The 26,582-nt window shown below is 41.2% G+C and overlaps 1 protein-coding gene and 1 long non-coding RNA gene across 4 annotated transcripts; both read right to left on the bottom strand.

Moving 5' to 3' along the window:
* Window positions 1–1,647: 1,647 nt before the first annotated feature.
* Window positions 1,648–3,895, bottom strand: LOC123329937. Its single transcript, XR_006545561.1, has 2 exons — window positions 1,913–3,895; window positions 1,648–1,708 (listed from the first exon to the last, which is right to left on the bottom strand). It is a non-coding gene; the product is annotated as an uncharacterized LOC123329937 (long non-coding RNA).
* Window positions 3,896–4,575: 680 nt separating this feature from the next.
* On the bottom strand, window positions 4,576–25,290 carry ANAPC7 (anaphase promoting complex subunit 7). Of its 3 annotated transcripts, none has more exons than XM_006048298.3 (11): window positions 25,078–25,286; window positions 19,686–19,872; window positions 17,350–17,469; window positions 14,128–14,239; window positions 13,707–13,860; window positions 12,876–13,018; window positions 11,159–11,276; window positions 10,374–10,570; window positions 7,887–8,111; window positions 7,101–7,251; window positions 4,576–5,416 (listed from the first exon to the last, which is right to left on the bottom strand). In XM_006048298.3, exons 1-11 carry the CDS (start codon window positions 25,275–25,277, stop codon window positions 5,227–5,229), a joined length of 1,797 nt encoding a protein of 598 aa, XP_006048360.1. In that variant the 5' UTR covers window positions 25,278–25,286; the 3' UTR covers window positions 4,576–5,226. The 3 variants fall into 3 exon arrangements, with proteins under 3 accessions (XP_006048360.1, XP_044786139.1, XP_025123422.1); XM_025267637.2 differs by lacking the exon at window positions 4,576–5,416 and adding an exon at window positions 5,440–5,589 and having other exon boundaries at window positions 25,078–25,290; XM_044930204.1 differs by lacking the exons at window positions 17,350–17,469; window positions 19,686–19,872; window positions 25,078–25,286 and adding an exon at window positions 15,617–15,786.
* Between the last annotated feature and the right edge of the window lie 1,292 nt (window positions 25,291–26,582).

Raw genomic sequence — 26,582 nt, 5'->3', positions numbered from 1 at the left:
TCAAGGGATTAGATCTGGTAGACAGAGTGCCTGAAGAACTACGGATGGAGGTTCATAGTACTGTACAGGAGGTGGTGACCAAAACCACCCCCAAGAAAAAGAAATGCAAGAGAGAAAGGGAAAGATATACCCAACTGAATGCACAGTTTCAGAGAACAGCAAGCAAAGATAAGAAAGCCTTCTTAAGTGCAAAGAAATAGAGGAAATGCAAAGAAACAGAGGAAAACAATAGGAGAAAGACCAGAGATCTCCTCAAGAAAATTGGAGATACCAAGGGAACATTTCATGCAAAGATGGGCACAATAAAGGACAGAAACAGCAGAAAAGATTATGGTGACAAGAATATACAGAACTACACAAAGAAGGTCTTAATGACCTGGATAACCATGATGGTGTGGTCACTCACCTAGAGACAGACATCCTGGAATGTGAAGTCAAGTGGTCCTTAGGAAGTATCACCACGAACAAAGCTAATAGAGATGATGGCTGAACTCTGGCTGATCTAGTTCAAATCCTAAAAGATGCTGCTGCTGAAGTGCTGCACTCAATGTGCAGCAAATTTAGAAAACTCAGCAGTGGCTACAGGACTGAGAAAGGTCAGCTTTCATTCCAGTCCCAAATAAAGACAAAACCAAAGAATGTTCAAACTCCTGCACAATTGCACTCATGACAGTGCGGACTGTAATAATTACATACAAAGCTGGAACCAGGTATCTACAAACCGCAGAAGGGCTACAGAAGTGGTTCAGGAACAGAATGGGATTCTTGGAACTGTTAAGACAAGGAAGAGCAGAGTGAGAATGCTGGCAATTTCTGCGTTTACAGCATGACCAGTTTAACTTCCATATACGTATCATTAGGTAAAAGCACAAAACTATTTTTCTAAATGTAGTACTGGAAAATCATTTTGTGGAGATACTGGGATTCAGTAGAGACTGGGAAGTAGATGTATTTTTAATTTTATACCTTTCTCTCTGAACTTTTAACCAAGTGTACATTTATGTAACATGTAATACATTACAAACACGTGTTAATAGGGTTATCTGAATGGCAGTATTATAGGCCATTTCTTTTATTTTTTAGATATATGTATTTTTTTAACCAGTTTTAAGTAGTTTGTTATGCAACCATCATCCATCTTGAGTTTTCTCCACATTCCAAACTCATACTCATTAAAATCCCCATTCAGTTTTCCTCTAGGCCCTGGTAAGCATCACTCCATCTCGATTAATCTGACTCTTCTAGGGATCTCAAAGAAGCAGAATCATTCTACCATCCTTTAGCAGCCAGCTTATTTCACTTAGAATAATGTCCTTAAGGTTTATCCATGTTTTACCATGTGGCAGGACTTCCTTCCTTTTTAACATTGAGTAACAAAATATACTTGGTTTTGTTATTCTATTCACATAACAATGGACACTTGGGTTATTTTCATTGTGAATAATGTTGCTATGAATGTGTGTATGCAATTGAGACGCTGTATCAATTCTTTTGGGTATACACCAGGAGAAATGGAATTGCTGGCTCATGTAAGTAAATGGTTTTTTTTTTAATTTTTGAAAAACAGTCAGACTGTTTTCCATAGCATCTGTATTATATTCCTACCAGCAATGCATGAGGGTACGTGGTTATTTTTAAACTGTTTTCTTCTAATGGCTGCTAAGGAGACTGACGTTATCTTCTGGCTTTTCTTGGTGTTGCCGGTACCCTGTAGTTGGTGAAATAAGTAACATGGTCTGTGACGACAACTGATATCCTGCACACACCCAGGCCCCAAAGGTGTAGGCAGGGCAGGTCAGAACTTCCAGACAATAGAAGCCTGCCCTCTGTAGCCCATGACTGGTACCCCCTTCTACTACCCCAGGGCAGGGAGGCTCCTGGGGGAAATGGAAAACCTTAGTAAGGCATTTACCTCAATAGGCCCTCCCAGTGCCAGGGATTCCTGGCAGGCCTGGTTGTGGCTGCTGTCCCCAGAGGCAGAGGTGAGGTTCTTCTTGAGTCAGGCTTCACCGCCTGTTGTCGGCAGAGATAATGCAGTCACTATGCGGCAGGCAGTGCCCACAGCTTCTGGGTCAGCAAGCAGGCCTAGGCATGGGCTCCAGAGACTTGGTTATGGGAGATGCCCCCACCCACAAGCAACTACACGGTGAGGCCCCCAGGGGCCCTCTAAAGTCGGGCCTATAGCTTCTGGGGCCCTCTAACTCCCTTCTCCCAGGTTTCTCAGTATTTGGACAGGAACACCTGTATCAGAATAGTAAATTGGGATGAGATTGAAGATGCAGACTCTTCGGTCCAGGTCCCAGACTTGGATTAAGGTTTGGTGTTGAGCCCATAAATCTGAATAAGAGACACATAATCAAGTTCCAGAATTACAGATTCAGGCAAAAGCTGGCCTCATTCTCTGAGGAAGAGTTCAGAGCCAGGTGTGTGGCCTCTAATAAGGCTGGCAAGGAGAGCGCCTGACACAGTCCTGTAGGACCACATCCCCGACTCCTGGCACACGGGCAGGAGTTCACAAGTGAAGAGTGATGGCCCAAGCCCAGGGGTACGGAACACCCTTTCTTAGGACCCTGCCTCCCTGCTCAGCAGGACCTCCAGGAGAGAAGAGCAAGGTTTCAGGGTGAGTCCACCAATCCCCAGTTCCCCAGAAAAGAACTGGCATTCTAGAATTTCCATTACTCTGGTGATAACAATGATGTTCATAATGGGGACAATGCCGAACTCCTCACAGGATTATTCAGTCCTCAGTCCAGGGGTAGATAAGGGAGCCCAGAGTGTGTGGGCTAACAACCTGGCCCCTAACCCACAGCACTGACAGGTGAGTTGAAATGAGGTGAGACTAAAAACCCAGCCCAGCCTGCTCCAAACACATGCATCAAACAATCTGGAAGGAGTCAGGAGGAATACCACGCATCAGGTTAAAACATCCCCATGTTGGCTGTGTGGAGATCCCGACAGCAGCAGGAGACTGCAGGCACATGGAAGGCCATCCCTTAGCAGGCTGCTTGGTCTTCCGCAGGTGGCTCAGTGAGATGGTCAGAGCTGGGTGGCCTGATTCTGCCCCTGCTTCCTGGGGCTCCTTACTCTCGTAAGGTTTTTTGTTTAGGAGAGCAAGTAACAGTGGCAGAGAGCACTTCATGCCAAGTGAAACTCTTCCCATTCTCTGAAGTGGACCAAGGGTGTTTTCAACCCTACGTCAGGTGCTCTAAAGGTACGGTACTGTCACCCCAACACTGTGTGATGGATATATTGGAGCTGCAGGCGCGAAGGGCCTGAGGGATCCAGCGCAGGGTATTGCTGGGGTGGAGGGGCCTGGGGTGGACAGGCCAGGCTAGTCCAGGGGCCCCCAGCAGAGATGAAAGGGGAGGATCTTCGTGAAGCTGCTGACTGAAGGCAATGTACAGGCCTGGGTTCCAAGGCACATTCTGATCCTGAGAGAATCTCAGGGTTCACGGTGATGAGCCTGACATGCAGAAACAAGATCAGGAGGGTAGGGCTGGGCTTCCTCCCCAGAAGAGGTTTCACCTTTTCTCTCAAAGCACTGACTGCTCATGGCTGCTCATGGCAAGTTGAGGAAGGACATGAGCCTGCAGTTTCTTTTCTGGGCCGCACATTCACCTGGTGTGACTCCAACTGCCTGTTGGGCTCTTTAAAAACTGCTCTGTCAAATGATGCTACTCAAGCTTTTGTTCTCATACTGATACTTTAACAGTAACTTTTTGCCCACTTTAGATTGCAGTAACCAAATGTTCTGAGCTCCTAAACTATTGCACCCTGCTGCTGCTACTGCTGCTAAGTCTCTTCAGTCATGTCCAACTCTGTGCGACCCCATAGACAGCAGCCCACCAAGCTCCACCGTCCCTAGGATTCTCCAGGCAAGAACACTGGAGTGGGTTGCCATTTCCTTCTCCAATGCAGGAAAGTGAAAAGTGAAAGGGAAGTCGCTCAGTCGTCCAATTCGCGAAGAGTCCAACTCTTCGCGACCCCATGGACTGCAGCCCACCAGGCTCTTCTGTCCATGGGATTTTCCAGGCAAGAGTGCTGGAGTGGGGTGCCATTGCCTTCTCTGATTGTACCCTAGACATGTACAATAGTTCTGTTTAAGACAGAACTTCCCATTTATGTCAAATTAATACTCTGTACTACCTTTGACTAATTTTAATGAGAATTTGAGATTAGCTGCACCACCCCTTACTACCTTGACCTCTAAAAGCATCGCATTTTAAACGAGGAGGAGAGGGTGGGTGAAGTCTCCCAACACACGAGCCCAGGAATGAGACCCCTGCTGATCCCACAAAAGAATGTTGAAATCAGACATCGACCTCAGCACCCCTGACAGAGACTGGCAAAATCAATCTAAAATCCAGCCAGACTCTTCCCAGGAATTTACCAATTGAAAATGCAAACAGATGAACCAACTCAGTATATCTGAGGTTCCCATTCCTTCTGGCTCCCAACAATCTGGGAAGGGGGTCTATTTATGGCAAATAATTCTATGTCTGAATCAATGCACTGTAAACAAGAGACCAAAAAAAGAATCTATAAAGGGCTCCCATTCTGATCAACCCAACACCATTACTATACAAAAAACAGTTTTATTAATTACCCCAACTGCGCTTCTGTTCATGCTCTCGGTCACACTTGTTTCTCAGACTCAGCCCAGGCTCATAGGCAAGTTACCAGGTTAGCAAATCGGAAAACTGTTCTGTAAAACAGCAACTGTCAGCTTAAGGCATTACTAACATTGCAGAAGGAAGCAAGGTTACTAGGGAAGTTTGGACAACTCAGGATGATGATTTCTGGGACAGGAAACCCTCTCTGAAAGGGCCAGCCCATGCTGCCGCCGGGAGATGACTCTTGCTCTGGACGACAGGTCGCCCCTTTAAATCCATCCACAGTATCACAGACAAAACACTGTCTAGTCCTCGAGCTTTCAGATTTTGAAACAAAAAGCACTCTGTCCCAGAAGCCCCAACACGTCCATGGGCCTCTCAGAGCACTCACTTGGGCCTCCCTGGCAGGAGCAGGGGAGGATGCAGGGTTGGTCAGGCTCGGTTTTTAAAAGTGAAGTCACTACTAGAAATATGGAGTAAGGGGCAGGGACCCCTGCTGCAATCACATGCTGAATCATTGTCCTCCCAGAGAGCAGGCTCCTACGGGTTCCTTCAGTCCACGGAAGTGCTCAGAGCAGGGCAGGCCAGTGTGGCCTCGGAGCTGCTGCCTGCCTCACTGCATGCCGAACCACTGCTCCTGGTCAGCCCACTGGGCCGCCTCACTGTCGCTGCCCTCCAGGTCCCCTTCTTCCCCACTCCCTTCCATGTCGTCCACATCCTCCTCCTGAGTGGCATCCGTGGGACTCTCCTCCTTCTCCATCTTCTGCATCCCCTCTAGAGACTTCTGGTCATTGGGGTCCAAACTAGGGGACAACAAAACAGAGGAGAGGCCTGAATCTCTGCCTTGCTTCTTGCTGGCTGATGTGTCATCTCCCTGGTACGGCAGTGAAATGATCACCCAGTCACAGAGAATCTGCTAATGCCTGGCCTCTCCAAACAACTCCAGTTCCATAGGCAGGATTGAGGGAGTCCACCACTAGAAGTGAAAAAGGCGTCTTGTCCTAAGTTTTAGAATTCTCAATTTGAATTTTCTCCATATATAGTTCTTAAATTTTTTCACACCTAAAACCCCTAGCATTCTGCTAGAGGAAGATACTAGATAAATGAAAAAGCAGCAAGCAATCATTAACAGAAAAATTCAAATATAATTTAAGAGTATGGGATTTCTAAGTTACAAGGTTACAAAAAATACTTATTTTTCTGTGCGTTAGAATTGTTCCATGTTCTTACAATACAATTAAGTATATCAGCATTTCAGAAGGCAACCAAAACCATCATGCTTACCATGAATCAGATTTGTCAACTCCTAGGTTAGACCCCAGGACCCAAAGTTACCCCTACCTGGGCATTTGACTGTAGGAGCTAGGAGTATTGCACATGTCTAAACCCTCAAAGTTCAGAGGGTCCAGAACATTTATTTACTTGGTTCCTAAAGAATCTTTCCGCTTGCCTTTGTGACCATCACTAAGGCCAGCTGGTGTCCAATCTCAAGCAAATCCCACCTCTATATTTTATCTTATTTTCTCATTTATTTGCTTCTGGGCTTTCAAAAAGCAGATGAAACCCACGTTGGAATCCTGTTCCTACTTATGTAACTATAGATGATCTGTATCATCTCTTCTCTGAAACCTTCTATACAGCTCTCACCCACACCCATGGATTCCCACCCGCTGTACTCCCACCTTGCCTTCTAGAGATTGCTTTGAAAGCACTTAGCACATGGTATCTGTTAGCCTGCACATCTGAAACTGTGAGCTCCCGGAATCACAGCATCCCCAGTGGTTACTGAGATGCCAAGCACATGAGTGGTGCTTAACTGCTGAACAAGTAAATGGATGTGATCAGACTCCATTAAAGACAGGCCTTCACCATAACTTTATAGACACACAGACAATCCTCAAAGAAATCACTTCTGTATTAAGCAGTAAGAATACCACTATTTATTTAGTATTTACTATGTACCAGGCACAGTGCTAAGAGCTTTACATGAAATAATCATTTAATCCTCATTTAATCATTTAATACCTAATAAGGTAGATAGATATTGACAAGGAAATTTGTTAGTAACTTCCCAAGGTAACAGGTGGTAAAGGTAGTATTCTTCAGAGCTTAAGTTCTTAACTACAGTAGATAGAAACATGGGAAAGTACTTACAATACGCTGATTTGAAAAAGCAGAATATAAAATATATACTACGTATAACCCTATAAAAATATGTATATGTGTTGGCAAGGCCAGGAAGATGATCTACACAAATGAAAACAGATGTTATAGTGGTGTGGCTGGTTATGAGTAAAACAGTTCTTTAATGTTGTTAATATCACTTAAGACTTTAGAAGTCATAAAGTAACAAACACTATCATTACTATTGTTACTGTGTTTTCAACTGTGGGCACATAGTGTGTGTGTTTCCAGAACTCCTGTTACACTGATCCCTGCCTCCTCTACCCCTCATGAGCTTCCCCCCATGGGAGGCTAAGTGCCTACCTTAGTGCTATACTATACTGGTCCATTGCTTCCTGATACTCATTGACAGCTACAAGGAAATCTCCTAGGATCCGATGCAGGACACAGTCACTCTGATTAGCTAGTGCGTTCCTCAACAAAGCAATTCCATCTTCATATTTCTGTTCTCTGCCTGAAAAGAAAAAGACCCTCATTTTCCTACTTACACATTTCAAAATATATTCCCAATGCAAGTCATATACATATAACCACAAAAATGATCACAATCCAAATATCTATTCATAGATGTCAAGAGAACACTGGTGTGGCAGGAAGTAAGACCAAGCTCATTTGAATCTCTATTCCATTAGGAGTCAGCAGTTTGAGTTCTGATTTTTAAAAACTTATTCTTAACCAAAGTTCATATAAAAAGCCAAAATGGATTTTATTTGCCAAACTAGCTCAAACTCAGTTCCTCACAAATCAGGATTTAAAAAAACCAAGGCTGAAAGGGAAGTCACAGGAGAATCATGATGGGTTAAAACCAGTTGTATTCGGCCCAAATTAGTTCAGGACAAAGTGAGCTGAATAGGTACTAACCGAGCATAGCTGGCTTGAGCCACTCTACAAGTAATTCACTGCCAATCCAAGAAGGTCTAAGCCAATTAAGTTTGGTTGTGCTAAATATAAACCAATTCAAATAGGCTCAGACCTACTGCAAAAGCACACACCTGTTTGGTCATCTGTAACCAACTGGGACTAGAGAATTCAACTGGACTCAGGTTTTACACAATTAACTAGGAACAGGGAAGTAAGCAAGATACTTACTAAGTAGTTCTGCTTTTTTCACCACAGCCTTAATGTAATCCGGCCTTTGGGTCAGGGCTTTATCTAATAAGGTTTTGGCTTTCTCCTGTGTCACTGGGTCTTCCAGACAAACGGTGGCTAAAAGGGTAAGGGTCTGTGCATTTGCTCCTAGAGTTTTGTAAACATTGTTAGCCATTACCATTGCTTCACGAATACTGTTGGAGGCTAAGTAACATTCGATGAGACCTAAAAAAATATAATACAAAGTTCAACCACATTACCATTCCAAGCCATGCTTCCATTCTGACAGCCTTCTAAACAGCAAATCTTCAAAGTTTCAAACAACAGGCAGGTCAGGGGAAGACTCCGATGGTGAGATCAGACTGAAGGGCATGTTAATGAAACAGCTAAGAGGTGCTCTTCCCAAGAGCACCTGATGAATATGGAAAAAGCCTGTAGTGCAAAGACATCTTTAACAGATATGCAGAAGTAAATCAAAGCATGTAGCCAGCTCAGCTTTCTGTTAGAGGAACAAATGTGACACTACTCATTAATTGATACTGTGAAAAGATGAAGTTTCCAACAAAACCCAAGGTCTTGCTGCCTTTTAACAAGCTGTTAATTTCCAGCACTGCTCAGTCGCTTTTAGTCCTAAATTTAAGGGGGAAGGTTCCTATTGTTCACCTCTAAAAACTAAAGGAACTAGGGGGCAACCTAGGGTCTCCCTAAACTGGATGAAAAGGGCTTATCACAGAGATCAAACATACTGAGACTGGCAGCTCTGCCTTTAAACCCACAGCAAGAGGCTGATGCTCCATGGGGACATTTCAACACTCAACTCTCAAATCTTCATGCCAAGAAATCGAAGAGAACAGAGGAAGTACTCTTTGGTACAAAGCACTCATCAAAACAGAAAAACAGCTTAAACCCCAAACCCACACACTCCCTGGCAGATTTTCTCTATATACACTCCTCCACCCTAGTGGCATTTATAACATTTGTGCACATTCTACCACACACTACAGTTACTTAACTAGAAATTACCTAACTCTTAAGGGCAACATGGTGGACTTTGGAATATGGTTGTTTGTAATTACTTGAATAGTTTTACTTTCCTGCTAAAGCCCCATAGGAAATTCAAAGGGAAATGTTAAGAGCACACTTCACCCTTAATCCAGGGCCCTGATCAGTAAAGGAAGCTCAGCTAAAGGCTGCAAGATGCATCGGAGGGCATTACCAAGTCACCCTGATCCAAATCTCCAAATGGGAGCTTGAGTGAAGTCATCTCATAAAGCTTCACAGGCCAACTGGGGAAAAACTAACTATCCTGTGTCCAACCACTTATCTGGGTAATGGAAATACTCGACTGCATTCCTGGGCTGTTGTGAGACAGGCACACAGCAGAAGGGAATTAGTGTGATAAAAGCAATTGGAGGAAAGGGAAACTACTTTTAGGATCAAGAATTTAATCAGAAACCAAAAGCTTGGCTTGCTGCAGTTTCTTTAAGAACAAATCCAGAAGAGGCATAGATCTCTGGGTATATAAGTAGATTTGTTTTTCACTCCAACTTCCAATTTTCTTTCTTTTTTTAATCTTTTGGCCATGCTGCAAGGCATGCAGAATCCTACTTCCCTGACCAAGGATCAAACCCACGCCCCCTGCATTGGCAGGGCAGTCTTAACCACTGGACTACCAGGGAAGTCCCCAAACTGTAATTTTTATTTCTCAAATTTGAACTCATCTTTCTGTTAAGAGCAAATCACTCCTAGACTCCTGGGTTTATTTTTAAATTCTTATAAAAATATGCTTTGGAGGAACTGCATTTTGTAAGATCTATTTTAACGTCTGTGACTGAGTCACCAAATGCTGCTGAAGCTGGCACAGCTTTGAACTCCTAGGGTCAGTTCACACGAACCTAAAATAGTATGTAACAAAACAAAGCTTGACCCTGATGAGGCCTACTCTGGAGGTCACAATGAACTGACCAGTTCCCACAACCAACACTGACATGGATGTAGAGTTATCCTATGAGTAGTAGCCCAAGGTAAGACAACTGTAAAAAAAACAACAACAACAATAAAGACATACCAACCAATCCAGCATAGTGCCGGCACAGAGATTCACATTAACAAGTGAGCCACATCTGAGAAACAAAACAGAACAAAAAAAAACACCAAAACTATACCCAAAACAAAAAAATAAGAAAAATGAATTACGAAAGTATGGAGTGAAAAGTCCAGCCCTAAATAAATGTGTAATGCCTAATGAAGTGGTTCACAAATATGTCTGCATGTTGGCATTACCTGTGATCATAAAAAAGTACTGACGCCTCTAGCCCAACAGCAAATATTCTGACTTACACAGCACTGAAATGACGTAGCATCAGGATTTTTAAAAGTACCCACAGAGGACTCCAATGTGCAACAGGGTTTGGAAATTGCTGGCCCAACAAAACCTTCCATCTGAGTGCCACAGCTATAGAGCCACACCATCTATAATTATCTTACCTTCATAACAATCTAAGCGACAAGGCGCAAGACGTATAGCCTCCCGAAAGTGGATTATTGCTTCCTGGACTCTGCCCATGTTTCTAAGTGCTGCTCCCTTAAGTAGCAAAGCTTGAACACTGTTACTGTTCAGCTGAATTGCCTTGGCTCCTAAATAGAGGGCTCGAGAATAGCGTTTGCTATAGAAGCTGTGACACCTGGAGGAAAACACAATCAAAGTTATCTGAAAGAAGACCATAAATAAATTTCATTCAAAAGGAAAAATCAAAGAGATGGCCTTCTACATGATCCTTACTACAAACCCCTTAAAACTTTAGCGTAAGGTATTAGTGAAAAACAACAGAACAACAAAAATCTACTGAATATTTATTTTTAAGGGTAAAATCTTGATATGGAAGGGAAAACTACAAAAAAAATCTGATGATCTGGATATGTTACCAGCTCAGAGATATTCAGAGAATTTGTTAAGCCAGGTCAATAACAAAGTAGCACAGCTCCTGGCCTGCTCACCGATGGCTTCTTGTGAGCAGGTCCAGAGCTGAGCATGATGTATTCACTCAGTAAACACTTATCCCACAAAGCAGGGGCAGTATCCTCATTTTCCAAATGAGAAAACAGACTGAGAGAAATGATGCATCCAGAGTCACAGACAGACCATGACTTGAATTTTCAAGTCTGATTATTCTTTAAACCCGTGCTTTCAAATCTATGTTCTATTTAGGTGAAACCACAATTTCCTAAAGAATCTACTAAAACTAGGGAGAAAAGGGAATGTATAAACATACCCAGAGACCACCCAGGGTTCTGCATGTTGGTCAGAAATATTAAAAAGGCGGCAGCCAAGGTTCTCCACATCCTCCAGCCGCCCTTCTCGTGCCAGGAGGTAGCCATACACATCCATTCCTACAGAGAAAGAGGCTCATTAAAGCAGCAGGGGTCTTTTCTAACGGAGCTACAACCTTCATCAGAGCCCACACAAGGGCTTCTGCAGGGTCTGAGCCCTCTCCAATATCATAAGCTCCTCCCATTTCTCCCATTCCCATTTTCCTACAGAATGACTATTAAAAAGACAAAACACATATAAAAGTAAAAATAAACAAATAAAAATAAAAAGCAAAGGAGTAGAAGGACCTACCTCACAATTTGAAAGCCTGTAATTTTCAGGAACTATTTGTCCCTACATCCTGTGGCGTGATAATACAGCCATAGTTATCCTAACACATAACCAGAAAAGGCCCCAAAAAAGCATCAAATTAAGTTCTCGCTTCCAAGAAGTCTAGACACAATCAGGAGTATACACTTAATATGCCAGTTAGTCTCAGAAAAAAGCTAGTCTATTCTAGAAAAAGCTATCTAGTTCTTTCTGGAGTCTATTTCATTTAAGATCATCCCCCTGCCCCCCCCCCCCCCCCACCGACCCCCTTTATTCTCATTTATGTTCTATTCAAAAAAAAAAGGGGGGGCCTTAGCTCACTGTCACCCATCTCTTACCACCATTCTCCTCCATTCCTTACTATTCCTTCAGATTCTCAAGAAAATGTCTCTTAAATCAAATTACTGCAACATTCCCTGACGTTCCTGGACTCGGCTCTGAGCTTCCAATCTTAAGTAGCTGACTACCGTCAGGCTAGTACTTCTAAAACGCCATTTTCACCACGGGCACAAGGCAGTTTGGTAAAGAGGAGTAACACTGGGCAGGAGGGACTCTGAGCAAACAAATCCATCTTTCTGAATCTGTTTCCCTATCTACATGCTTGTGAAGGTCCCCTCCCTGCTCTGTCATTCTTGTGGCTTAAGAGTCTACAAAACTGTTTATTGTCACAAGGCCGTATGTTTCTGATGGCCATTTTTGGGCCTTTGAAAGCAGACTTCTGCCTATTTATGCACCATTATTTCCCATCACTATTGCTGCACACATTTCCTTCACTCACTGCCAGTCACCAGACAGCCATCCTTTGGAAGTACAGACCTGCTGAGCTTCCCAGTAGGTCCACGCTATCTCTGTGGACCTGTGGCTCACCTCTTTAGCACCAATCTTCTTTTACATCAGTGACTTTTTAAAAAATTGTTGTTCACTTCTAATTACTTCTTTTAATCATCTTATCACTTTCTTAGTATCTGTTCACTTACTCCTTTTTAAACTAAATTTAAGGACATAGTGAACCTAAATTCCCTAAGAGGATATTATGATTCTGGGGATGCCATCCAAATTCTCAGTCAGACACACCATAAATTTATAAACCGTAAGAACGGGCTGTGATCCCTCCCCGAAGAAAAAAAGTCAAGTAATGATCTGTGGGGATATGACACTTGAATCCAAGCAAAAACAACTACTCAAAACGGAATTACCCAGTGTTAAGAGACATTGTCAGGACCTTAAAAAAAAGGCTACTCTAATATATTTTATGAAAAGCTGTTATCAGAAGACCATGCTATATCTTCTCCCTATCTTCTGATTTGACTCTGTACAGTCACCTCCATCCTGTCCCAAGTATTACCTACCTTTTATTAGATATGGATCCAACATCTGTGCCTGTTCAAACTTGAGGACAGAGTTTTTATTGTCTCCAGCTCTGAAGTACAGATCTGCTAAGCTTCCCAGTAGGTCCACGTTATCTCTCAACAAGGACTTTTTCTCTAGTGAACTTCAAAATATTAAACATGAACCTTAAAATATATCTTAAGTCTCTTAGTTGTTGAACCTGGGTGATGGGCATAAGGGTACTATTTTATGTAAGATTTTTCATTTTTCATAATGAAAGACTTCAAAAACAAACCATGTAACTAATTTTCTTAATTCTGAGCTTGTAATTTAAAATTATACAAGATAAGATAGTAAATACACAGAATAAAGCAGAAATCTCTCTCATTACCTAGAAAGAACTTTCTGGTTGCAGTTTTCCAAAAGATAATATATACTGTATGTGTTAAATATAATATCATTCAAAGTAACAGCTATTTATTACTCAACCAAATGACTCTGCCTAATACAAATCCCACTCTGATGACCTTGGACTTTACCTAACTAGAAAGTAAAACCCCAGTACCGAGGCAACCCAGGTCAGATGGTGCAAAAACCATGCTTCTAGGACATCCAAAAAGATGTTCTTTCAGGTTCAAGTATGACACACAGAGTTAAACTTGGTCCAAGTTTACATTTAACAAAGATTGTTACATCTGGGGCCACTGAGTACATTAAGAGATTAACAAAGCCCAGGGACAACAGGCTTTACAACAAGAGATAAGCATCCCATTTTTCCATTTTGCTAATTTAGATACATCAACTTCCATATAAGGGTCCTAAGAATATTCAATTAACTTTGTGGTTCTCACCAAATGGTATTGATTGCTCTCGAATTGTCACCAACATGCACAAAAGCATAGGCTTTGATCCACACAGAAAGCCAATCCAAGTTAGGCACAGTCTGGATCACATTCATCGTCATTGACGCCACCTCTGCACCTTTTACAGAAAGAGACAGCAAACCTAATCCAACAGAAAGTAGGAGAAAGAAGGTGAGGCACAGCATCCTCTACAATGCAAGAAGCAATAGGCTACACTTTTCCAAGGCTGTAAGGCAACCCTTTCCCTATTTTAAGCAAGATGCATATGACAGAACAACTACAGTATGTTTTCAGCGGTGAAAGAATACACAGCAGTAGTAACCTAAATTATTCTAATGTACAGCCAAGATTAAGAATCACTATCTTAGAGAGTAAACAGTCCATGAAAATAGGGGAAGAATGACCTTACCTAGAATCGCATCAAGGGCTAATGGGCACTGCCTCAGCACTTCCTTATAGCTGGTGACGGAAGGTCGCTCCTGACCAGCCTTCTTGTACAGGTTTGCCAACATCATGTTTATCTGCAGTGAAAACAAAAGATAATAAGGTAAGTATTTAAAAATACAATCTTACCATTGGTAAGTTCTGATTTTCATTATTAGCTATTCTACTTTTTACTGAAAAATCTACCCAAGGCCCTGTGGAAACAAAGTGCAACCCCACTCTTCAAACAGAAAGGAAATTACTACCTTTGCTTTTCTATGTCCTCCCATTACCTCCCAAATTCCTCACACTTACCCAACCAAAAGGCCCAATAATATCTGGACCAAAGATGCTGCCTCTGGAAATGGAAGTAACATTCATTTGAGAAATGTTACAGAATTACAGAATTCTAATTACCTTGATTTTTAAAACAGAGGATGAACTATGTTAAAAATGTTTGTTTACATATTTTATTTTTTAAGTTTAATATCACAGTATAAGAAAGTGAGGAAGTCTTAACAAAGCTAGCTAAAAAAGATCAGATGAATTTTCCCCAAAAAGGAAATGATGGACACAAAAGTAAAACATTTGGCTCCTCTCTGACAATTAGTCTAGCAGTTAGACTCTTAGCTTTTCTAATGCTTAAAGCTTTGACTCACAGGTATTGTCTGACTCAAAAAAATGCTACAAAAATCAAACTCTAACTGATCTCCAGAGGTGACAATGATCCAGAGATTAGCTTTATTATTTAAATCTAGTGAATGCATTTTTCGCACAACTCAAATATGTAACTCAGTTTGGGGGCGAGACAACTTCCTAAAAATGCAACAGGGAAAATTTGACAAAACCTAAAAGTTCCAAAGAATACAGATGTTACAGAGAAGAGATAAATGATCTTAATAGTACAAAGAGTACACAATATTCCAATTTAAAATTAATAGATCTTAAATGGAACACAATGTTTGCCAGATCATTAACCTAAGAAAGCAGTCAACACAAGGGCACAAAAGAAAAAGAGCCAATCCCCAATCTCTTCAATTATCTGTAGCTTGGTATGCCAGATATTTACTCAAAAAATTACTCTGAAGATGAAAAACATCTGTTCCAATTATGAACTGACAGTATATAAAACAATCTAGTATGGCATTAATCCATACTGATTCAATGAAATAATGAAATACTAGAAATTAAACTATTTTTTATTTGGCCTCAGGTTTTCCATTTTAGGTTATGTTGAAATGCAAAAAAAAAAAAAAAAGATACTTAAAGGAAAACTCCAGTATTGGTGTCAATACTTGAAAAAAATAAAAGAATTAAATTTAAAATCCTTTCTTGACTGCTTGTTATTAACGAACTATGACTGACGGGCCTTCTATCTCAACAAATATTAAATATTCCGTTTAAACTACCTGACACTTTGAGTTTTGAGAACTACCTAGTTAGAAAGTCAATTCTTTTTAAAAACAGATCCTTACTTGGGGACATCATTAAAGTTGCATTCCACCAGTTATAAATATAAGCAGTCATCATTTTCTAAAAACTGAGTGACAAATTGTTTCTTGGTATGTTTCTCTTAAAAGTTGAAGATTTTCCAAGACATAATAATCTCACACTGGAATTTTCCTTTAAAATGTGAAGGAATGTGTGGCGGTGTTTACCATACATTAACAGACGTTCATTTAGACGTTTTTTGACTCACTTCCTTGTCCTTTACACAGACTGAGAAGCCAGTTAACTCCCTAACGGACAAGAAAGAAAAACTGTAAATATTATAGGTTTATGTTTGAGGCACACATCTTTGTTTGCTCCTGGCTACAACAGCTCTATGAAGGATATGTACTCCTAACGTATGTGGACTCCTCTAGTTCTTCCTAAAATGACAGCTGTAAACACCAAAGTGTTGGATACCACAAGGCTCACTTTCTTGGCCATTACTCAATTTTAAAAATGCCCCCAAACTCCCTCAAGTCATTAAGAAGAAATTATGGAACGTTTCCAATAAGATAAGGAATAGGTATCCTTCAAAGCTTACAATCAAAGCAGCATTTTCCAAATGAAGACACCCTTCATATATACAAAAAAATTATTCTTAGGGTAAGACTTTCATAGCGTATCAGAATATAATTAAGTATACAGTGCCCAGCTTGTTGTAAGACAGGTTAGTCTATAATATACTTACAAATGTTTTAAATAACAATTATCACCATAAAATATGAAGAAATAGCTTAATTTTTAAAATTCAGAAAATATTAAATCTTCAACATGAGATGCTTAAACATGTTCTCATCAAGTGTGATTATCTTTAAAACTCAATAACACTTGGGTGAAAAAACACTAAATACACCTGGTCCCTACTGCTTATAATTCCTTTTCTTTTAATGGCAGGAAGATGTGCACAAGTTCCTATTGTTAACTACACTGCAGTTTTTCAATGAAGAGAGGAAAGTAGGTGACATGAAAGTATGTGTTAGAATATTAAATAATGATGTGAATTCATTCCTAAGAGCTAAGATTTTCATTGTTTTTCTAAACTGGACTTCAAAGAAAACCTGTATTCAGATGCCTAATATAATACTCCTTATAGAATAATATTTTAAAAAGTATTCTCACATCCATGAACTTAGTTTATACCAGAGAAAGTAGTATCATCCTCAATAAGGAAAAAAGTAAAGCCAGATTTTTAACTTGCCCAAGTTCACACTACACACTGCTTGTATGCCCTAAATGCAAAGACAAGAAACTAGATCTTTCGATTTCAGTTGAAGGTGTTCTATATACTATTATTGCCAAATAAAACACAAATACTATCCTACACAAAAATACATACAAAGAATCTTGAAGTTTTAATTCTGAAAATAAAAGGAATATACATTATCAAATGGGCATACCTACAGAATGCAAAAAATGAGATTCTTAAAAAGTATTGTTGCTACCTGGAACTATATTGCAAATCATGTTTCCTACAATAAGAAAAACAAAATAATTAAACACATGTAGTACTCTCCAGCTACCATTTTCCTCAGCAGAATTTTCAGGGTCTTATAAGAAAGTCACTCCTCTCTCTAAACAGGGAGAACAGGGGAACAAAGTGGGAATCAGAGACAAGGTTTGTAAAATGTTCAGATGTAGTCCCTGAAACCATGGAGGAAGACAGCTGGAAGGACTGGGGAAGAGAAAAATATGTAACCAAATTGTTAATTCAACTTACTTTGGGAGTTCTTTGTCTTGAAGGGATCCCATCAAGTATAGCAATGGCGTCTTTATCTTGTTTTAGCATTGTGTAACATTCAGCCATTTTGTATTTTACTTCAATTTCAGATGGAAGACACTTAAGAGGAAATGAAAACATCTCTTCAAAATATTATTTCAGCAGTATGGCAGTTCTTCAAAATGTTACACATGATTACCATATGACCCAGTAATTCTGCTTCTGTGTACACAGCCAAGAAAACTGAAAACATATGTCCACACAAAAACCTGCACAAAAATGTTCATAGCATCATTAATGATAAAAAGCAGAAACAACACAAATGCCCACCAACTAATGAATAGTTAAAATATGGCACATCCACACAATGGAATATTATTCTGCAACAAAAAGGAATAAACAATTGCTTCTTTATTATGTGCCATAATATGGATCAACCTTGAAAACATACTAAGTAAAAGCAGCCAGCCACAAAAGGCCACACATTGCATGATTCCATTCATATTAAAGGTCCAGAATAGGCGAACCCACTGAGGCAGAAAGGTCAGTGATTTCCAGGGGCTACAGAAATAAAAAACACAAGGCTTTTCTAGAGGGATGTAAACATTCTGGAATTATTCAATATCCTACCCTGAACTGTGAATATTATGTTGTAAACTGTATCTCAATTTTTAAAAAAACTCCTTCAAGATTAAATAAGCATAGTGCTTAGCATACAGAATGCCCCCAAATATTACTTCTATGAATTATTCTGTGTGGATAATACACATGACTTCCATTCAGGGTCAGAAAACAATTCCTGGCAATCAGCTCTTTAGTAACAAAACACAAAGGCTCTACATACAGAGAAATAAAACAAGAGAAAAATGTACAGGCGCTAAAAAAAAAAAAAGCAATTACTTTGTCTTTTTTTAATGTGGAAAAATACAGAATGTGATTCATAATTTCACTTCAGTTCATTCTGACATTCCTTTTAAATGTAAATTGCATGTATAATTTAAAGACAGGTTCAAACTGAAAGTCAAGGTTCCCCCCCTCTAAAGTTGTGTTAATTTTCTTCACACACATATGCTAAATTTTCCATGTATATTATCCATATATATTTTAGGCATATACCAGGATATATGTCTATAAACTATCCCCTTTAGGGAATTCCCTGGCAGTCCAGTGGTTAGGACTCCACACTTTCACTGCCAAGAGGGCCAGGGTGGGTTCAGGTTCAATCCTTGGTTGGGGAACCAAGATCCCAAAAGTAGCACAGTGTGGCCAAAAAATTAAAATAACTATCACCTTTAAACAGAAAGAGTAGTGAACACACTGCTTAAAAGCTTATTTACTAATATATACAGGCCTTTCCAAATCAGCGCATACAATGTATATTTCACTTCCTCAATATCCCATCCTAGGGCTACACTATAACTAGATCCTACTGATAAAGTTTTGCTTATAGTTTCTTACCATTATAAACAGTGCTATAGTAAGCAGCCTTACTTATATACCCTTGTAAACCTTTTGCAAATCAACTATTACAGTAAATATCTAGCAATGGTATAACTGTCAAGTGGTGAAATTAGTTTTTTACCCTTCATTTATTTAATCAAGCAACCAAAACTAGTAAGAACTCGAAAGATAATTTCATATGAATTTCCCCAGGTATTCACAATCCTAAGAACTGAGTGACATCTTGAAAGTGTACTTTCATTAAATTAAAAAAAAAAAAACTTTCGATTTCTTAATTGTTTGTATAAAAGGGAGGACTAATATATGACTTTGGTTAGAGCCCAGATAATTCTATTTTTCAATTCATCCAGAGTGAATTTTGTTTTTAGCCCTTTGTGCTTGGTTGGATGAATTCTTGTACCTAAGTGGTTTTTAACCTTTGTTTCTCCAGTCAGCTCCCCTTTAAAATTACTTTAAAATTTTTTAATTTATTTTTGGCTGTGCTGAATCTTCACTGTTGTGAGGGCTTTTCTCTAGTTGCAGTGAGCGGGGGGGGCCGGGCTGGTCTCTAGTTGCAGTGCACAGGCTTCTTACTGCGGTGGCTTATCTTGTCAACCACTGATCCGGGGCTCAAGAGCACAGGCTCTATAGTTATGGTGCATGGGCTTAGTTGCTCTCAGGCATGTGGCCTCAGGCATCTTTCCAGATCAGGGATCGAACCCGTTTCTCCTGCACTGACAGGCAGATTCTTTACCACTGAGCCACCAGGGAAGTCCTTAAAATTACTTTTTATTTTACATCTTCTACATCTAAATCAGCAGTCTTAAATTCCTTCCACCTCTTCTGCTCTCAATACAAACAAACTAAAAACATATCACACATCTATCTCCAATTACCTGACTCTGTGGAGTGGATGCAGAATTTCCAGTTGAAGGTCTCACTTTTGAAGTTTTACTTAGGGCTTTCTTCTGCTGTAAAGCCATAGTATACTTACTCACAGCATTCCGATACTCCTTATCATGAAAGAGAGAATCTGCATGATACACCAAAAGCTGGTACTTCTGAGATGGGGAGAATAACTCACTAGAAAAACAAAGAAAGTATACCCCCTACATGGGTTATTTTGAAATATCAGAAAGAACGCCCTTCTTAGTGTCTACATAAGCCAAAAAACATACGCAATGTACTTTAATTGCTAGTCCCTGAAAAAAGAGCCAAGACTCATTCTCCATGTTAATACTGTCAACATATGTAGGAAATTGCCTTAAATTGTTCTGTTTTCCTTTACTTACTATGAAAACAATGCTACTTCTAAATCAAATTCAGTAATACAGAGATATACAAAGAGAAATATTAATACAGCTGACCCTTGAACAAACCAGGCTTGAATTACAGGGTCCACCAATATGTAGATTTCTTTTTTCAACAGCACACACTACAGTACTATACACCATCTTGGTTGAATCTGTGTATGCGGAACTGCAAACTCAAAGGAAATGCATACATAAAGAGCCAAATATAAGTTATATACTGATTTTTGACTGTGAGCCTCCTACCCTCCTCTGAAACTTGCTCAAGGGTCAGGTGTACATCTTTTCCTCCCCCTCTTTAACCCAAGCCCTCTTAAGAGTTAATACTCCCACAGTAACATCAAGTTTTCAAGGTAATACAAAGGAGAGCAATCATGACTTAATATTACCAAATACTGCCGAAGAAGGGTTAAAAAACTGGAAAAGAGAAACTCACCACTCTGAATCTTTTTTATTTAAGTGTTAACAAAAAGAGGTTTGGAGGGAATTTGAAACTCTTCAAATACTGAAGAAAATGGGAATACTGAAATACAGGAAAAGACTAGGACAAGCCAATGGGACAGAATGGAACAGATGAGAGGATTAGCCGTATTTGACAGAAGTTGTTTTTCTCTCCATATGTAAGTAAATTTTACTGGGGCTTCCCAGGTGGCTCAGTAGTAAAGAGTCCACCTGCCAAGCAGGAGACACAGGTTCAATCCCTGAGTCTGGAAGATCCCTAGAGGAGGAAATGGCAACCCACTTCAGTATTCTTGCCTGGGAAACCCCATGGACAGAGGAGCCTGACAGGCTACAATCATGGGGTAGCAAAGAGTTGGACATGACTAAGTAAGTAAACAGCAGCAGCAAGTAAACTTCACTAGCACTAGAAGATTACTTCCCTGAGTCTCAGGGGTTTAAGGACATAGTAACAGAAGAAATACATTGCAGAATGTTCCCTTCAATCTTGAATATTGCTTGCAAGTGTTATAGGTGCCTAGAAGTGTCCACCAATCTTAATGGGAAACTTGTATTTTTAATCTCCAATCTCATCCCTCATCTAGTTAAAATTTACATTTTTTCTCTGACAGGGACAAGCTGCTGCTGCTAAGTCACTTCAGTCGTGTCCAACTCTGTGAGACCCCATAGACAGCAGCCCACCAGGCTCCCCCATCCCTGAGACTCTCCAGGCAAGAACACTGGAGTGGGTTGCCATTTCCTTCTCCAATGCGTCAAAGTGAAGTCGCTCAGTCGTGTCCGACCCTCAGCAACCCCATGGACTGCAGCCTTCCAGGTTCCTCCATCCATGGGATTTTCCAGGCAGGAGTACTGGAGTGGGGTGCCATTGCCTGCTCCGGACAGGGACAAGCTACTGTCACTTAAAAAGAAAGAATAGTCCAAGAACTCTGTAGATGGTTAACTGCTCAGCAAATGAAGGATACTCAAGAATAGGTACCACGGATTAGTAACTGCCAAAGGCTGGGCAAGTGGAACTTGTGACTACTAACTGATTTGGGGTTTCTTTGGGGATAATACAAATGCTTTAGAACAAACATTGGTGATGGTTGTACAACTCTGTGAATATACTTAAAACCACAGAAATGTATTCTTTAAAAGCGTGAATCTGATGGTATGCAAATTTTATCTTAATAAAAAATAATTTTAAAAAAAGGATAGATAGGCTAAACACTGGATATAAAGTGACAAAGAAAAGTTAAGGATTGAAAGGTACAGTTCAGACAGTTGAGATCTATTCCAGCTCTGACATTCTATTTAGGGAGACACACTGGATCATGGAAAAAGCAAGAGAATTACAGAAAAACATCTATTTCTGCTTTATTGACTATGCCAAAGCCTTTAACTATGTGGATCACAATAAATTGTGGAAAATTCTTCAAGAGATGGGAATACCAGACCACCTGACCTGCCTCTTGAGAAACCTGTATGCAGGTCAGGAAGCAAGTTAGAACTGGACATGGAACAACAGACTGGTTCCAAATAGGAAAAGGAGTACATCAAGGCTGTATATCGTCACCCTGCTTATTAAACGTATATGCAGAGTACATCATGAGAAATGCTGGGCTGGAAGAAGCACAAGCTGGAATCAAGACTGCCGGGAGAAATATCAATAACCTCAGATATGCAGATGATACCACCCTTATGGCAGAAAGTGAAGAGGAAATAAAAAGCCTCTTGATGAAAGTGAAAGTGGAGAGTGAAAAAGTTGGCTTAAAGCTCAACATTCAGAAACTAAGATCATGGCATCTGGTCCCATCACTTCAAGGCAAATAGACGGGGAAACAGTGACAGACTTTATTTTTTGGGGCTCCCAAATCACTGCAGATGGTGATTGCAGCCAGGAAATTAAAAGACGCTTACTCCTTGGAAGGAAAGTTATGACCAACCTGGATAGCATATTGAAAAGCTGAGATATTACTCTGCCAACAAAGGTCCATCTAGTCAAGGCTATGGTTTTTCCACTGGTCATGTATGGATGTGAGAGTTGGACTGTGAAGATGAGCACTGAAGAATTGATGCTTTTGAACTGTGATGTTGGACAAGACTCTTGAGAGTCCCTTGGACTGCAAGGAGATCCAACCAGTCCATCCTTAAGGAGATCAGTCCTGGGTGTTCACTGGAAGGACTGATGCTAAAGCTGAAACTCCAATACTTTGGCCACCTCATGCGAAGAACTGACTCATTGGAAAAGACCCTGAGGCTGGGAGGGATTGGGGGCAGGAGGAGAAGGGGACGACAGAGGATGAGATGGCTGGATGGCATCACCGACTTGATGGACATGAGCTTGAGTGAACTCCGGGAGTTGGTGATGGACAGGGAGGCCTGGCGTGCTGTGATTCATGGGGTTGCAAAGAGTCGGACACGACTGAGCGACTGAACTGAACTGAAAATATGAAAGAAAACAGCTGATTTGATATTACCCTCAGAGAAAGCATTCAGATGTTTATATATTGTAACTTACAAGCCTACTTACTGCATCCACAAGTTATTTCTGAAATGATACATGAAAAACTGTTAATTTGTTGCCTCCAGAGAAGGGAAAAGGTGGGGTGAAGTTCAAGACTCCTGAGCAGACACTTATCTGCATACCCCTTCAGTACTGCCTTTTTTTTTTTAATGGTATATACTGAAGATTAAGTAATAAACTTTAAAATGGAAATGATAAAGGTCAGAATTTAAACACCTTCTGAAAGTAGAAAGGAAACTGCCAGTTCAGCCTACTATAAAGAAGAATGGGCTAAATCTAATCAGAAGACCAACCTCCTATTTATCCTGTAACATCTGAAAAACCAAGAATAATGACTGACCAGTGTATAAAATCCCAATGGCAGACACTGTGTACTTTGACTAATCACTAAGAACCAGGTGAAAGGCTCCAGAATAAACAAAGTAGGCTGACAGAGACCAGGGCTCCTCACTGTCAACACTAAGTGGATGGTGGTAAAATGATGGGCCTCACATAGTGAGGTCTAAAAGCACACTAGTGGAAATGAAACAGGGAAAAACAGCTGCAACACAGCTAAGTGGCCCAGACAGCTTCCAGAGCAGCCCAAATGCAAATGGGTCCACACTGAGTAGACTGTAATGCCACTTGACACAGTAGACTATGGAGGGTCAGAATGAGACTTTAAAGTCAGAAGGACCAAAATCCAGACATTGTGGCTCCTCCACTTACTAGATGTGTGAACTTGAACACCATGTTTCAACTTTCTGAGGTTGCACGCACTTTCCTTTGCATATCAACAGGCACGCTGCAGACTTCATTAGGTGTTAAGAGGAAGAATACAGAAAAAAGAATATAGAAAAGTTCCCATCACAAGAAAAATATTTTTCTGTAACTATGTGGGGTTGTTAGATGTTAGCTAGACTTACTATGGTGATCATTTCACAGTATATACAAATAACAAATCATCATGTTGCACATCTCAGACTAGTAAGTCAAAGATATCTCAAACAAAAAGTGATGTATAATATATAACAGGGTAAAGGGATAGAATGCTGAGGGCCAGAGACAATTCTGACGGCCAGACAAGAGTATTCTAGGAAGGATATCTGAGTTGAAATCCTAAAGGAGGGAGCTCTGAGTTGGACTCCAAGCAGAATGGTAAATGCAAAAACCCTGAGCTGAGAACCTTGGGGTGTTCAAGTAACAGAAGAGCATGACCAGGGAAGCGAGTAGAGAGCAGAATAGGTGAGACTGAGTGGGAGAGAGCTCTTTGGCTTCAGAGGCCGTGGGAAGAAATTTTCATTTAAACACAACGAAGAAATTTAAGCAAAGGGGCAAGAAATAAACCACCGCTTCATCCGCAAAGTGTGCTAAGTCGCTTTACTCGTGTCCGACTCTTTGCAATCCTATGGTCTATCAGGAAACGTCAAAAGGTCACTGCGGGTCCTTAAAAACGCGCCACTCCCACCCACCCAGGAAGTCTCCCGTCTTCAAGTGTTTGCGGGAAGGAGAAAGCAAACGCTACTGATAACACTCAAAGGGAAAGAAAAATCAACCTCAGACGTGGGACGACGATGTAAAACTAAAAACTAAGTATCTTAATCAAGCGCCAGGGGACAAGGCTTCTTTGAGCCTGGGCGACAGAGAAAACGTTCTTCGGGAAGAGAGGAGTCAGCCCAGAGATGTGACTGCCGCTATGACCGGCGACAGTGCCTTAGCGAACCCTCTGCTCCCAACTTTCTGGAAATCCTAGCCAGGGTCATTCTCAGAGCCTCCGCCTTCATTTCTCCAAGCAGCCGCTCGCCGCATCTCCCGCAGGAACCGCGTCCCAGCGCCCTGTACAACGCGGGGACCCGGAGAACTCAACTTGCGTTCCTAAGTCTGCTGCGCCCGACAAGGCCCTTGCTGACCTCGGAACCTCAGTCGGGAGCCCGCATCCGCTCCTTCCCGCCAAAGCCCAGGCCCCCACATTCCCCGCTCCCAAACCGGCGCCGCTTTCTCCCGAGTCCCAGGCCGCTCCCCGCCTCAACTCACGGGTTGTTATTACTCATTGTAAGTAACAAGCTGCTGAGGAGCCGCACGTTGGAGTGCAGCCCCGCGGCCGCCATGTCTCGCACATGGTCTATCACATTCATTCTGCCCAGGAAGGCCGCAGATAGCGGCGGCGGCAGCGCGAAAAGCCGGCTGAAGCTCCTTGGGGAAGAGTCCAAAATGGCGGCCTCACCCGGGTCCATCGGGTCTACACGCGGCCCCGCCCCCAGGGTGATAGGCAACTACTGAAATGCCTGAGGAGCGACAACAACAACAAAAACCTCCGTTCCTTCCCTGCCAAGTTCCCTGTGAGGTGGTACCGTTTAGTTTGGGTTTTTTTGTTTGTTTTTAGCAAAAGTTACATCATTTTAAGTTGCAACCTTTCCTGAGGGCTTACAGCGGGCTGGGGACAAAAGGCACTTCAGGATCAACTGAAATTAGACTTAAAAATTAATTAAAATGTATTAACATTTATCATAAATAAAAATTAATATTCTAGTAGGGTGCGGAGGGAAAAATAAATATCTTAATCAGGCGCCAGGGGCAGTCCTAACTGCTTTAACGGTCTCGCCCGAGCTCTAAGTGCCACGCCCCCTTCTCTCAGGTGTGTGTGTAGTACCTGAGGGAGTCGGGCTTCGCTTTTTTTTTTACCCTGTGAAATTAGTCATTAGCCCAGAGTGAATTGAGTTTTAACCATCCTAATATGAGTGCAGTGTTATCTTATTGTGATTTTAATTTGCTATTCTCTAGTGATTTGTGATGGAGAAGGCAATGGCACCCCACTCCAGTACTCTTGCCTGGAAAATCCCATGGACGGAGGAGCCTGGTAGGCTGCAGTCCATGGGGTCGCTAAGAGTCGGACACGACTGAGCGACTTCACTTTCACTTTTCACTTTCATGCATTGGAGAAGGAAATGGCAACCCACTCCAGTGTTCTTGCCTGGAGAATCCCATGGACAGAGGAGCCTGGTGGGCTGCCGTCTATGGGGTCGCACAGAGTCGGAAGCGACTGAAGCGACTTAGCAGCAGCAGCAGCAGTGATTTGTGAAATTGAGCGTGTTCTCATATGCTTCTTTACCACCTGTGCATCTTCTTTGGTGAAGTATCTATACAGATCTTTTGTCTGGTTTTTGTCTTTTTTTTTTTTTTTTTTTGGCTGCCCCAAGAAACTTGTGGGATTTTAGTTTCCTGACCAGTGATTGAGACTGGGCCTTCATCAGTGAGAATAGGGACTCCTAATCATTGGACCTCTACGGAATTCCCAGGGTGTTCCTGGTCTTATTGTTCAGTTTTAAGAGTTCTTTGTGTATTTTGGATAGCATCTCTTCATCAGATTTTATCAGAAAATATTTTCTAGTCTGTGGCTTTTCTTGGTCTCTTGACCACTCCTCTTTTATTCTCAGTAATAGCCCTGAAATAAGATGACCAACAAAAATGGTCAGAAAAGAAACAGTGAAAATAGTTGGGAGTCGGGGGTGAAGTACAAAAACATTGCTTTATTGCTTTGC

The sequence above is a fragment of the Bubalus bubalis genome, chromosome 17, assembly GCF_019923935.1.
Source record: "Bubalus bubalis isolate 160015118507 breed Murrah chromosome 17, NDDB_SH_1, whole genome shotgun sequence".
Classification (NCBI taxonomy): domain Eukaryota; kingdom Metazoa; phylum Chordata; class Mammalia; order Artiodactyla; family Bovidae; genus Bubalus; species Bubalus bubalis.
This window is presented reverse-complemented; position numbering and strand designations above follow the sequence as displayed.

Coding starts and splice junctions, on each gene's coding strand:
- ANAPC7 (XM_006048298.3), bottom strand. CDS start 25,277: ATGGACCCGGGTGAGGCCGCCATTTTGGACTCTTCCCCAAGGAGCTTC. Junction 10,571..11,158: donor GAACCCTGGGTGGTCTCTGG/GTATGTTTATAC, acceptor GTTTTCCTCCAG/GTGTCACAGCTTCTATAGCA. Junction 7,252..7,886: donor GAAAAAAGCAGAACTACTTA/GTAAGTATCTTG, acceptor TTTTCTTTTCAG/GCAGAGAACAGAAATATGAA.